A 14,647-nucleotide genomic window follows, 5' to 3' on the forward strand; every position below is an offset into this window, starting at 1 on the left:
AGCTTCCCTCTGACCCTGTCCGGATTCAGTTCTGGGCCCAGGGTCGCCGTTGGGTGCAGGGGACATCTTCCCGAGTTGGGCAAAGCGGGCCGAATTGCCCACCCCTTTGTCATCTGCGAGAGACGGCTTGGGACACAGAGCGGCTCTGCCGTGACAACAGTATCTAGGGTATTTAATAAGCAGGTATACTACGTGCCAAGCACTTGTGCTAAGCACTGGGGTTGAAGCAAGGTAATCAATCAATCAATCAGTCGTATTTATTGAGCGCTTACCGTGTGCAGAGCACTGTACTAAGCGCTTGGGAAGTCCAAGTTGGCAACATATAGAGACAGTCCCTACCCAACAGTGGGCTCACAGTCTAAAAGGGGGAGACAGAGAACAAAACCAAACATACTAACAAAATAAAATAAATAGAATAGATAGGTACAAGTAAAATAAATAAATAGAGTAATAAATATGTACAAACATATATACATATATACAGGTGCTGTGGGGAAGGGAAGGATCAGATCCAGTCCCTGTCCCATCAGGCCTCTAATCCCCATTTTCTGTGTCGAGCCCGATTTTGCTCGTATCCACCCCAGCGCTTAGCACAGTGCCTGGCACATAAGCACTTCATTCAATCGTATTTATTGAGCGCTTACTGTGTGTAGAGCACCGTACTAAGCGTTTGGAAAGTACAATTAGGCAACAGATAGAGACAATCCCTACCCAACAACGGGAAGTCCATCCCCCCATCTTACCTCCTTCCCTTCCCCACAGCACCTGTATATATGTATATATGTTTGTACATATTTATTACTCTGTTTATTTATTTATTTATTTTACTTGTACATATCTATTCTATTTATTTTATTTTGTTAGTATGTTTGGTTTTGTTCTCTGTCTCCCCCTTTTAGACTGTGAGCCCACTGCTGGGTAGGGACCGTCTCTATATGTTGCCAACTTGTACTTCCCAAGTGCTTAGTACCGTGCTCTGCACACAGTAAGCGCTCAATACATACAATTGATTGATTGATTAGAAGGCGGAGAGAGAACAAAACAAGTAGACAGGTAACAATAGCTTAACAAATACCATCATTATTATTTTCTGGACGAGGAAGCTGAGGCCGGAGAGGTTCAGTGGCTTGCCCAACGTCTCCCAGCCGGTCAGCGACAGAGCTGGGGCTAGAACTCAAGGCTCCCATGTTCTTTCCACCCGACTGTGCTCTTCCGTACCCCCGATAAAATCTCCATGGGGCATACAGTGCCCCCCCAAAATTAAGGACAGTTTGGGAGGGAGAGGGAGGGAGATGATACTGTGTCCTTCCTCTACTGCCTGTCCTTCCCCCCGCAGGGAATGGCATCCTCTCCTTCCTCAGAAGAAAGGCAGGTTCCGAACAGAGGCGTCACCTCTTCCCTTTGTGCATTACAGGCTCCCATCCAGCAGTTTGCGGACAAACTCAGCGGCTACTTTGTTCCTTTCATCGTCGCCGTTTCCGTCATTACCCTCCTGGTGTGGATCGTGATTGGATTTGTGAATTTTGAAATCGTGGAAGCCTACTTCCCCGTAAGCGACTTTCCAAACGTTGGCAGTATTTTGGGCATAACTCCTCTCTTCCCCCTAAAGCGAGGGCCCGTGCTTTTCAATGTTAGGGACGGTTTCTGGTGGTGTTGGTTTTTCGGTTGGCAGGCAGATTGATCTCTGGAAGCCTCTTTCCGCCCCGTAAATACGCGTTCTTTTGACAGTCCGGAGTCATACAAGTTTAGGGGGGGGAAAAAGAGCTTAAATAAGCACGAGACTCTTGCTAGTCAGGGAGCCAAACTCCCTTCAGAGAAAGTGTCCAAAACTGGGCCACTAATGGGACCCCCAAATTATAGTCCAGCAGCACATCAAACCAGCTATATATTAAGCCCAGGAGATGGACTTTTGTGAGATTAAAACGAATAAGAAGACTTGCGCTCCAAGCAGCCCTGGTTCCCCCCGCCCAGGGACTCAGAAGATCCCTAGTGTACGTTGGTATTTTCAAAAGTGTTTTTTACATGGGTTTTTCCTCAGGCATCAGAGTTGTCCAAGAGATTTCAACCAAGTAGTGGTATTTATTGAGCGCTTAGTATGTGCAGACCATTGCAGTAAGCACCTGGGAGAATACCATCCAGTAGATTTGGTAGACATGATTCCTGCCCTCAAGGATCTTCCAGGTTTTCCTTAAAAGACCCTCTTTCCCACATGTGAGTGCCCCGGCTTGCTTAACTATAATAATAATAATACTGACACTCATTATCCATTCATTCAGTCGTATTTGAGTGTTTACTGTGTGCAGACCACTGTACTAAGCGCTTGGGAAGTACAAATCGGCAACATATAGAGAGCCCCTACCCAACAACGGGCTCACAGTCTAGAAGGGGGAGACAGACAACAAAACAAAACATGTGGACAGGTGAATTAGGCGCATAATATGTGCCAAGCACTGTTCTGAGTACTGGGGTAATAATAATAATGATGGCATTTATTAAGCACTTACTATGTGCAAAGCACTGTTCTAAGCGCTGGTGAGGTTACAAGGTGATCAGGTTGTCCCCCGTGAGGCTCACAGTCAAGCCCCATTTTACAGATGAGGTAACTGAGGCACAGAGAAGTGAAGTGACTTGCCCAAGGTCACACAGCTGACAATTAGTGGAGCCGGGATACGAACCCATGACCTCTGACTCCAAAGCCCGGTCTCATTCCACTGAGCCACGCCGCTTCTCTAAACAAGTTAGTCAGGCTGGACACATTCCCTGTCACTAATAATAATAATAATCATGGCATTTACTAAGCGCTTACTATGTGTAAGCACTGTTCAAAGCGCTGGGGAGGTTACAAGGTGATCAGGTTGTCCCCCGTTGGGGCTCACAGTCAATCCCCATTTTGCAGATGAGGTAACTGAGGCACAGAGAAGTAAAATGACTTGCCCAAGGTCGCACAGCTGACAATTAGTGGAGCTGGGATACGAACCCATGACCTCTGACTCCAAAGCCCGGGCTCATTCCACTGAGCCACGCCGCTTCTCTAAACAAGTTAGTCAGGCTGGACACATTCCCTGTCACTAATAATAATAATAATGGCATTTACTAAGCGCTTACTATGTGCAAAGCACTGTTCTAAGCGCTGGGGAGGTTACAAGGTGATCAGGTTGGCCCACGGGGGGCTCCCGCTCTTAATCCCCATTTTGCAGATGAGGTAACTGAGGCCCAGAGGAGTGAAGTGACTTGCCCAGGATCACACGGCAGACACGTGGCGGAGCTGGGATCGGAACTCGGGTCCTTTTGGCTCCCAGCTCCCGGCTCTATCCACTTAAGCCACTCCGCGTCTCCCTTAGCTAGCAGCGACATTCCGCTCGCCTTGCTGGGAGGCTCATGGGATTTGGGAAAAATCCGCTCGAGTCGTCTCTGCAGATGAGGAAGTCACCGTTTCCTCTGGCCATAACAGGCCCCAGTCCTTCCTCGGGCTCATCAGCTTGGCATCTCAAGAATCCAGGCCCTTGCCACTCGGCTTGAGCAACTTTCTTTCCCGGTTTTTTGCCCACAGATAATAATAATAATAACGATGGCATTTATTGAGCGCTTACTATGTGCAAAGCACTGTTCTAAGCGCTGGGGAGGTTGTCCCACGGGGGGCTCACAGTCTTAATCCGCATTTTGCAGATGAGGAAACTGAGGCATGGAGAAGTTAAGTGTGACTTAAGTCACACAGCTGACATTTGGCGGACCCGGGATTGGAACCCATGACCTTTTTGCCCACAGATGATAATAATAATAATAATAACGATGGCATTTATTGAGCGCTTACTGTGTGCAAAGCACTGTTCTAAGCGCTGGGGAGGTTGTCCCACGGGGGGGCTCACAGTCTTAATCCGCATTTTACAGATGAGGGAACTGAGGCACAGAGAAGTTAAGTGTGACTTAAGTCACACAGCTGACAGTTGGCGGAGCCGGGATTTGAACCCATGACCTCTGAATCCAAAGCCCGGGCTCTTTTCACTGAGCCACGCTGCTTCGCTGCTTCACAGATCCCACCCCGCTCGCTGAAACACCCTTCCTCTTCCTCACCCAGATTGATGGCAGGTCTCAACTCCTCTAGCGGGGGAAGGAATACAGTTTTGTACATTTTTATTCTATTTATTTTATTTTGTAAATATGTTTTGTTTTGTTGCCTGTCTCCCCCTTCTAGACTGTGAGCCCGCTGTTGGGTAGGGACCGTCTCTAGATGTTGCCAACTTGTACTTCCCAAGCGCTTAGTACAGCGCTCTGCACACAGTAAGCGCTCAATAAATACGATTGAATGAAGGAATGCATACAATCAGTCCCAGGTTTTCCTAACTTTCTAAACAGAAACAGCAGCCCATAATCCTCACACCCTATAGTGAAATCGGAGGTTCCGGTCCCCGGCTCTAAAACTGGCTCCGTTTTTGAGAAGGAATTGAGCCCAAGCCTCCCGGGATCTAAGCGAGGCTCTTTGGGTTGCCCATTTACTCTTCCGGACCAGCAGGCTATGTGCTGAGCGCCCATCCTCGGTACCCGCCGCTGGGGTCGGATGCAGAGAACGCCCCTCCTAAAGCGTCTGACACCGCCAGGGAGTAATCTGGGGTGCGGGGAGATTGGGGGGGAGCTCATTGCATCGTTCAAGGATGAATAATAATAATCATTGTGGTATTTGTTAAGCGCTGGGGTGGATACATCAATCAATCAGTCAATCGTATTTATTGAGTGCTTACTGTGTGCAGAGCACTGTACTAAGCGCTTGAGAAGTACAAGTTGGCAACATACATATACATATCATGTCATATACATATATATCATATACATGATAATTAGGTTGGACACAGTCCCTGTCCCACATGGGGCTCACAGTCTTAACCCCATTTTCCGGATGAGGTTACTGAGACCGATGGAAGTGAAGCGCCTTATCCAAGGTCACACAGCAGAGCCGGGATTAGAACCCACATCCTCTGACCCCCAGGCCTAGGTTCGGCCCGGGCTCTTTCCACTTTCCACATAAATATAATTATATTATAAATATATATATATATATACATATATATATATATATATATATATATAATTTATATTAATGTCTGTCTTCCCCTCTAAACTGTGAACTCACTGTAGGCAGGGAATGTGTCTGTTATTGTTATTTTGGACTCTCCCAAGTGTGCATTGATTGATCCATTGCTTTATTAATGTCTGTCTTCCCTTCTAAACTGTGAGCTCATTGTAGGCAGGGAATGTGTCTGTTATATTGTTATTTTGGACTCTCCCAAGTGCTTAGTACATTGCTTTGCACACAGTAGGCGCTCAGTAAATACGATTGATTGAATGAGTGAATGGCTTTACCAACCCTGTGCCCTTCTGTCTTCCAAAGGGCTACAACACGAGCATCTCCCGGACCGAAGTGATCATCCGGTTTGCCTTCCAAGCATCTATCACAGTCCTGTGCATCGCCTGCCCCTGTTCCCTGGGCTTAGCCACCCCGACGGCTGTGATGGTGGGCACTGGGGTAGGGGCTCAGAATGGCATCCTGATCAAAGGTGGCGAGCCCCTGGAGATGGCCCATAAGGTAAGGCTAATAGCTGTGGTATTGGTTAAGCGCTTACTGTGTTCCAGGCACTGTACTAAGCGCTTTGGGGGAGGGAATGCAAGCAAATCGGATTGGACACAATCCCTGTCCCACGTGGGGCTCACACTCTTAATCCCCATTTTACAGATGAGGTCACTGAAGCATAGTGAAGTGACTTGCCCAGGGTTGCACCCCAGACTAGCGGCAGCGTCGAGATTAGAACTCATGACCTTCGGCTTCCCAGGCCCGTGTTCTGTCCACTAGGCCATGCCTTTCACCGAGTAGTCCCAAGCCTGATCCCGAGCAGCTAATCCGTCTTCCGAATTCGCCGTTCTTCCCCTTTTCCTCCCCTCCCCGAACCCAGCAACAGCGATTTGTTTCACAGAATGCGGAAGCCCTATCTAGTTCTTTCATTCAATCATATTTGATTGAGCGCTTACTGTGTGCAGAGCACTGTACTAAGCGCTGGGGAGAGGACAATACGACAATAAACAGGCGCGTTCCCCACCCACCACGACCTCACGGTCTCGCGCGGGGAGGCGCTGGGACAAAGCGTGCCGCAAATTCGTTCATTTTATTATTTTATTTTTTTCCCCCTCTCTTACAGGTGAAGGTGGTGGTGTTTGATAAAACCGGAACCATAACCCACGGGACCCCAGTTGTGAATCACGTGAAGGTGTTAGTGGAAAGTAACAGGATGTCCCGCAACAAGATGCTGGCTATAGTGGGGACGGCAGAAAGCAACAGCGAACACCCTCTCGGGGCCGCCGTGACCAAGTACTGCAAGCAGGTACAACCATCGCCTGTTTAGTGTGGTCTAACGGGAAGAGCACGGGCTTTGGAGTCGGAAGTCCTGGGTTCTAATCCCGGCTCCGCATCGTGTCTGCTCTGTGACCTCGGACTAGTCATTTCACTTCTTTGGGCCTCAGTGACCTCCTCGGTACAGTGACTGTGAGCCTCCCGTGGGACGATCTGATTACCTTCTATCTATCCCGGCACTTAGTGCCTTGCACATAGTAAGTGCTTTACAAATTCTATAATAAATATATTAGTATTATTATTATTTGTTAACAACCCAGTGGCCAACCTGGATTATGAGATGGGCAGATCGCACCCGCGCTCAACTCTTCTGTGGCAGTTTTTTAAGACCAAATGTTCTCACCTCTCTAGTATGCGTTCAGTTGTATTTATTGAGTACTTACTGGGCGCCGAGCACCTACCTCAACGCTTGGGAGAGGACAGTAAACAGACACATCCCCTGCCCACGATAATCTTACAATCTAAAGGACTCCAGTAGTTGTCATTTCTAGATTTTTCTGCGTATTCTCGTCTTCCCGCTATTCCCAACCCAGATTATATTCATGAGCGGAAGCAGGGGACAGAGGGAGGAGGTCGGAGGGGTGGCCCCAAATCCTTGCCAGATCGGAATTGCCGTGTTCCAGGGACTGCTCTAATCAGAGTCCTGGGCATCATGTGGACCTGGGTTCTAATCCTGACTCCACCGTTCCTTTGCTCTGTGACCTTGGGCTAGGTACTTCACTTCTCTGGGCCTCAGTTACCTCATCTGTAAAGCGGGGATTAAAAGTGTGAGTCCCACATGGGACAAGGACTGTGTCCAACCTGATTACTTGGAATCTACCCCAGCGCTTAGAAAGTGCCTGTAACACAGTAAACACTTAACAAATACCATAAAAGACAAAAAAATCAGTGTGGGTTCTGTTTTCATCATTTGTATTGAGTGCTTGTGTGCAGCACACTGTACTAAGCGGTTGGGAGAGAGAAGCAGTGCGGCTCAGTGGTAAAAGCCCGGGCTTGGGACTCGGAGGTTATGGGTTCTAATCCCGGCTCCGCCACTTGTCAGCTGTGTGACTTCGGGCAAGCCACTTCACTTCTCTGGGCCTCAGTTCCCTCATCTGGAAAATGGGGATTGAGACTGTGAGCCCCCCCAAGGGACAACCTGATCACCTTATAACCTCTCCAGCGCTTAGAACAGTTTAACAAATACCATTATTATTATTATTATTATTACAATATAACAATAAGCAGACACATTCCCTGCCCATAATGATCTTATCTGTGCTGATCCCTGGTGACCTTATTACGAAGATTTAGCCGGCGGGCGTCCTCCGCGTAACCGGGAGGAGACCTGAATTGACTCTCCGGAATTTCCCGGGGTACCAGAGTCCACGTCTGAGTCAGGAGCTGTGGAAATCAGTGTGGCTCAGTGGGAAGAGCCCGGGCTTGGGAGTCTGAGGTCATGGGGTCGAATCCCGGCTCTGCCACTTGTCAGCTGCGTGACCTTGGGCAAGTCAACTTCTCTGGGCCTCAGTTCCCTCATCTGGAAAATGGGGACTCAGACTGTGAGCCCCACGTGGGACAACCTGATCACCTTGTAACCTCCCCAGCGCTTAGAGCAGTGCTTTGTACATAATAAGTGCTTAATAAATGCCATTATTATTATTATTATTATTATTATTAAGCCCTCCTTTCCTCTCCTCCCACCTTGTATCCCCCTCAGCGCTTAGAACAGTGCTTGGCACATAGTAAGCGCTTAACAAATACCACCATTATTATTATTATTATTCCCTTATCTCCTCCTGACTAATAGTTCACCCTCAATCGAGGCATTTGACTCTTACCTCATTCACCCTGGCCGAAGTGCAACCGTGGCAGAAACCTGCTGGTTGGTAATAAAGTTTGCAAGTGGCAGCGGCGATGCGAATATCTTCCCAAGCGCTTAGTACAGTGCTCTGCACATAGTAAGCGCTCAATAAATATGATTGATTGATTGATTATCGACGTTCCTCATGCCATAGGGAGACATTCAGCGTTGGTGTGTTTGTTGGTCATTTATCAGGAGCTGAGGACCGAGACCCTGGGCACCTGCTCCGATTTTCAGGTGGTTCCAGGCTGTGGCATAAGTTGTAAAGTTTCCAACATCGAAGCCCTGCTGACCAAGAGCAACTGGAAGATCGAGGAGAAGAACTTAAAGAACGCATCCCTCGTGCACATCGATGCCAGCCCGGAGCAGCCGGCCCCGTCTTCCTTGATCATCGACGCCCCGCCGCTCTGTATGTCCTCATCGTTTTTTTCAGTGCCATCTGTGAGGGCTGGGCGGGCGGCTGACTTTCCCATCCCAAAAGCCGGGGCCGGGAGCAAAAATCAGTTTTGCGGGTTCGGGTGGTCAACCAGTTGTATTTATCATCACTGGTATTTACTGAGCACTTACTGGGTGCAGAGCACTGTACTAAGCGCTTGGGAAAGTACAATAAAAGAGTCGGTAGACACGATCCCTGCCCACAGGGAGCTTACAGTCTACAGAGGCAAAGAGACATAAAATAAATTACAGAGAGGGGAGATGGCAGAGTGTAAAGAGATGTACATAAGTGCATGGGATTGGGGGAGGATCAAAGCGCTTAAAGGATACACAGCCAAGTACATAGGCGACGTGGTGGGGTGGGTGTGGGGAGGGGAGATGAGGGCTTAGTCGGGAAAAGAAATGTAGCCCTCCATCATTTATTGAACCCTTACTGTATCAGAGAACTGTACTAAGCTCTTGGGATGATGATGATGGCATTTATTAAGCGCTTACTACGTGCGAAACACTGTTCTAAGTGCTGATGGGGGGGAGGATACAAGGTGATCAGGTTGTCCCACGTGGGCTCACAGTCTTCATCCCCAATCAATCAATCGTATTTATTGAGCGCTTACTGTGTGCAGAGCACTGTACTAAGCGCTTGGGAAGTACAAGTTGGCGACATCATCATCATCAATCGTATTTATTGAGCGCTTAGTGTGTGCAGAGCACTGTACTAAGCGCTTGGGAAGTCTAAGTTGGCAACATCTAGAGACAGTCCCTACCCAACAGTGGGCTCACAGTCTAAAAGGGGGAGACAGAGAACAAAACCAAACATCCTAACACGTTTTACAGATGAGGTAACTGAGGCACAGAGAAGTTAAGTGACTTGCCCAAAGTCACCCAGCTGACAAGTGGCAGAGAGGGGATTAGAACCCAGGACCTCTGGCTCCCAAGCCTGGGCTCTTTCCACCGAGCCACGCTGCTTCTCTTGGGAGAGTACACTTATTCCTTCATTCAGTCGTATTTATTGAATACTTAACTGTATGCAAAGTACTGTACAAAGCACTTGGGAGAGAACAATATAACAGACATATTCCTTGCCCACAGTGAGCTTAAGGTCTAGCGGGGGAGACAGAAATTAATATAAAAAATAAATTAGTGACACAGACATAAGTGCTGTGGGGCTGTGGGGGGGATGAATAAAGGGAGCAAGTCGGGGTGACACAGAAGGGAGTGGGAGGAGAGGAAAGGAGGGCTTAATAATAATAATAATAATAATAATGGCATTTATTAAGCACTTACTATGTGCAAAGCACTGTTCTAAGCGCTGGGGAGGTTACAGGGTGATCAGGTTGTCCCACGGGGGGCTCACAGTCTTAATCCCCATTTTACAGATGAGGTCACTGAGGCCCAGAGAAGTGAAGTGACTTGCCCAAAGTCACACAGCTGGCAATTGGCAGAGCCGGCATTTGAACCCATGACCTCTGACTCCAAAGCCCGGGCTCTTTCCTACTGAGCCACGCTGCCTCTCTTAGTCAGGGGCCTCCATCTCTGCTCCTCACCCCGGAGCAGACAGCTTGGGGGACAGTGGGGCGGGGGCCGGGTTCATTCATTCGTTCATTCAATCGTATTTATTGAGCGCTTACTGTGTGCAGAGCACTGTACTAAGCGCTTGGGAAGTCCACGTTCGCAGCATATAGAGACAGTCGCTACCCAGCAGCGGGCACACAGTCTAGAAGGGGGAGCCAGACAACAAAACATATTCATAAAATAAGCTGTCAATCAATCAATCGAACGCTTATTGAGCGCTTACGGTTTATAGAGCACTGTGCTAAGCGCTTGGGAGGAAACCACATAGCAAAGTCAGTGGGCACGTTCCCTGTCCACAGCGAGCTCTCAGTCTAGAGGGGGTGATAATTCACCCCTCACATCCAAGCCGTCACCAAAACCTGCCGGTCTCAGCTCCGCAACATTGCCAAGATCCGCCCTTTCCTCTCCATCCAAACCGCTACCCTGCTAATTCAAGCTCTCATCCTATCCCGTCTGGACTACTGCACTAGCCTTCTCTCTGATCTCCCATCCTCGTGTCTCTCTCCACTTCAATCCATACTTCATGCTGCTGCCCGGATTATCTTTGTCCAGAAACGCTCTGGACATATTACTCCCCTCCTCAAAAACCTCCAATGGCTACCGATCAATCTGCGCATCAGGCAGAAACTCCTCACCCTGGGCTTCAAGGCTGTCCATCCCCTCGCCCCCTCCTACCTCACCTCCCTTCTCTCCTTCTACTGCCCAGCCCGCACCCTCCGCTCCTCCACCACTAATCTCCTCACCGTTCCTCGTTCTCGCCTGTCCCGCCATCGACCCCCGGCCCACGTCCTCCCCCGGGCCTGGAATGCCCTCCCTCTGCCCATCCGCCAAGCTAGCTCTCTTCCTCCCTTCAAGGCCCTGCTGAGAGCTCACCTCCTCCAGGAGGCCTTCCCAGACTGAGCCCCTTCTTTCCTCTCCCCCTCGTCCCCCTCTCCATCCCCCCGTCTTACCTCCTTCCCTTCCCCACAGCACCTGTATATATGTATATATGGTTGTACATATTTATTACTCTATTTATTTTACTTGTACATTTCTATCCTACTTATTTTATTTTGTTGGTATGTTTGGTTCTGTTCTCTGTCTCCCCCTTTTAGACTGTGAGCCCACTGTTGGGTAGGGACTGTCTCTATGTGATGCCAATTTGTACTTCCCAAGCGCTTAGTACAGTGCTCTGCACATAGTAAGCGCTCAATAAATACGATTGATTGATTGATTGATTGATTGATAAATGTGAATACAAATAGATAAATTACAGAAATGTACATCAGTGCTGTGGGGCTGTCCGGGAGAGAAAGCTGGAGATCCCAGGTGTGGCTTATCTCAGAATCTCAGGCCAATCAATCAATCAGTCGTATTTATTGAGCACTTACTGTGTGCAGAGCACTGTACTAAGCGCTTGGGAAGTCCAAGTTGGCAACATATAGAGACGGTCCCTACCCAACAGTGGGCTCACAGTCTAGAACAGTGGGAGACCAGTTCCAGAGTCTCTGTCGTTCATTAATACCACGACAAGGTAGAGGTTATCTGTCTACAAGACTTTCTCCAAACAGTGAAATCCTCCAATGCCCTGCTATGGGACAAGGAAGATTCAGGTGCTGGTGGTATCAAATATTTCCTTCTGCATCAGATATTTGAGAGACATCTATAAGACTGTGTTGAAAATACAATTGAGGCTTTTTCCTCTCGGCTGGGTCATCGCAACGCTACGTTAGGAAATATTTGGACGGTCTTAACAGCCATTGGAAAACATTTAGTACAGATTTACTGTACTCCCCCTTTTAGACTGTGAGCCCAATGCTGGGTAGGGACTGTCTCTATATGTTGCCAATTTGTACTTCCCAAGCGCTTAGTACAGTGCTCTGCACATAGTAAGCGCTCAATAAATACGATTGATGATTGATTTACTATTTTTATTTTGTTAATGATGTGCATATCTTTAATTTTATTTGTTCTGATGATTTTGACACCTGTCTCCATGTTTTGTCCTGTGGTCCGTCTCCCCCTTCTAGACTGTGAGCCCGCTGTTGGGTAGGAACCGTCTCTATATGTTGCCGACTTGTACTTCCCAAGCGCTTAGTACAGTGCTCTGCACATAGTAAGCGCTCAATAAATACGATTGATGATTGATTTACTATTTTTATTTTGTTAATGATGTGCATATCTTTAATTTTATTTGTTCTGATGATTTTGACACCTGTCTCCATGTTTTGTCCTGTGGTCCGTCTCCCCCTTCTAGACTGTGAGCCCGCTGTTGGGTAGGAACCGTCTCTATATGTTGCCGACTTGTACTTCCCAAGTGCTTAGTACAGTGCTCTGCACATAGTAAGCGCTCAATAAATACGATTGATGATTGATTTACTATTTTTATTTTGTTAATGATGTGCATATCTTTAATTTTATTTGTTCTGATGATTTTGACACCTGTCTCCATGTTTTGTCCTGTGGTCCGTCTCCCCCTTCTAGACTGTGAGCCCGCTGTTGGGTAGGAACCGTCTCTATATGTTGCCGACTTGTACTTCCCAAGTGCTTAGTACAGTGCTGTGCACATAGTAAGCGCTCAATAAATACGATTGATGATTGATTTACTATTTTTATTTTGTTAATGATGTGCATATCTTTAATTTTATTTGTTCTGATGATTTTGACACCTGTCTCCATGTTTTGTCCTGTGGTCCATCTCCCCCTTCTAGACTGTGAGCCCGCTGTTGGGTAGGAACCGTCTCTATATGTTGCCGACTTGTACTTCCCAAGTGCTTAGTACAGTGCTCTGCACACAGTAAGCGCTCAATAAATACGATTGAATGAATGAATGAATGACGAGACAGACGCTAGAGATAATTTCCCAGGCAACTGTAGGGCTTCGGAGGGAACCTCCGGGAGTAATTGAGGAGGGATGGAACTGCCTTTATCCGACTGTCTCTGCTTGTTGAGCCTCACTATCCTCCTCCGCATTATTGCCTCCCAGCATTTGACATTACGCTAGTTTATCGGTCAAATGGCCATTCCAAAGCCATAATTCTGCAGCATCCTGAATCGGTAGAAAGAGCGTCACCCTGGGAGTCAGAGGACCTGGGTTCCAATCCTGGCTCTGCCACTGGCCTGCTGTGTGACATGGAGCAAGTCACTGCACTTCTCTCAGTTCCCTCATCTGCAAAATGGGGGTTCAATTCCCGGTCTCCCTCCTATTTAGACCGTGATCCCTATGTAGGACCTAATTATCCCGTATCTTCCCCAGCGCTTATTACAGTGCTTGGCACGTAGTAAGCGCTTAAAAAATACCACAGTTATTAGTGGAAAGAGCATGTGCCTGGGAATCAGAGGAGCTGAGTTCTAATCGTGTTTTGTTTAGTTGTCTGTCTTCCCACTTCTAGACTGTGAGCCCGTTGTCGGGTAGGGGCCGTCTCTCTATTTTGCCGATTTGTACTTCCCAGGCGCTTAGTGCAGTGCTCTGCACGCAGTAAGCGCTCAGTAAATACAACTGAATGAATGAGTAATTGTGCCTCCGCTCCTAGCCTGCTGTGTGGTCTGGGGCAAGTCACTTCCCTTCTCTGGGCCTTAGCGACCTCATCCGAAAATTCGGGATTCAGGACCTGTTCTCCTTCCCCCTCAGACTGTGATCTCCATGAGAGGCAGGGACTGTGTCCAGCCTAATTATCTTGGATCGACCTCAGTGTTTAGTACAGTGTTTGGCACGTGGTAAGTGCTTACCAAGAGCCATCATCATCATCCTCATAACTGAATGCAAACCGAAGTGGGTGTGACTGTGTAGACTGTGAGCCCACTGTTGGGTAGGGACTGTCTCTATATGTTGCCAACTTGTACTTCCCAAGCGCTTAGTACAGTGCTCTGCACACAGTAAGAGCCCAATAAATACGATTGATGATGATGATGATGGGTGTCGCACAGACATGAGCAAATGTAGGCCTCTCTGGGCTCTTCAAACCACGTCCACCGTGCCGAAACCACGTAGTGGATAGACCACCAGCCTGGGAGTCAGAAGGTCATGGGTTCTAATCCTGACCCTGCCACTTGTCTGCTTGGTGACCTCGGGCAAGTTACTTCCCTTCTCTGGGCCTCAGTTGCCTCATCTCTAAAACGGGGCTTGAGGCCGAGCCTCACGTGGGACAGGGCCTGTGCCCAACCCAATTTGCCTGTATCCAACCCAGGGCTTAGTAATAATAATAATAATGTTGGCATTTGTTAAGAGCTTACTATGTGCAAAGCACTGTTCTAAGCGCTGTGGGGGGATGCAAAGTGATCAGGTTGTCTCACGTGGGGCTCACAGTCTTAATTCCCATTTTACAGATGAGGGAACTGAGGCTCAGAGAAGTTAAGTGACTGGCCCAAGGTCGCACCGCAGACGTGGCGGAGCCGGAACTCGAACCCATGACCTCTGACTC

The 14,647-nt window shown here is 48.2% G+C and overlaps 1 protein-coding gene across 1 annotated transcript in view; it reads left to right on the plus strand.

Moving 5' to 3' along the window:
• ATP7A (ATPase copper transporting alpha) overlaps positions 1 to 14,647 on the plus strand; it is a 94,872-nt gene that overhangs the window by 61,153 nt on the left and 19,072 nt on the right. The window contains exons 13-16 of the mRNA XM_038748138.1: positions 1,415 to 1,549; positions 5,384 to 5,578; positions 6,186 to 6,368; positions 8,436 to 8,649. Coding sequence (XP_038604066.1) covers positions 1,415 to 1,549; positions 5,384 to 5,578; positions 6,186 to 6,368; positions 8,436 to 8,649 — 727 coding nt within the window. The remainder of the gene's footprint in view (positions 1 to 1,414; positions 1,550 to 5,383; positions 5,579 to 6,185; positions 6,369 to 8,435; positions 8,650 to 14,647) is intronic.

This window comes from Tachyglossus aculeatus, chromosome 6 (assembly GCF_015852505.1).
Source record: "Tachyglossus aculeatus isolate mTacAcu1 chromosome 6, mTacAcu1.pri, whole genome shotgun sequence".
Lineage (NCBI taxonomy): Eukaryota > Metazoa > Chordata > Mammalia > Monotremata > Tachyglossidae > Tachyglossus > Tachyglossus aculeatus.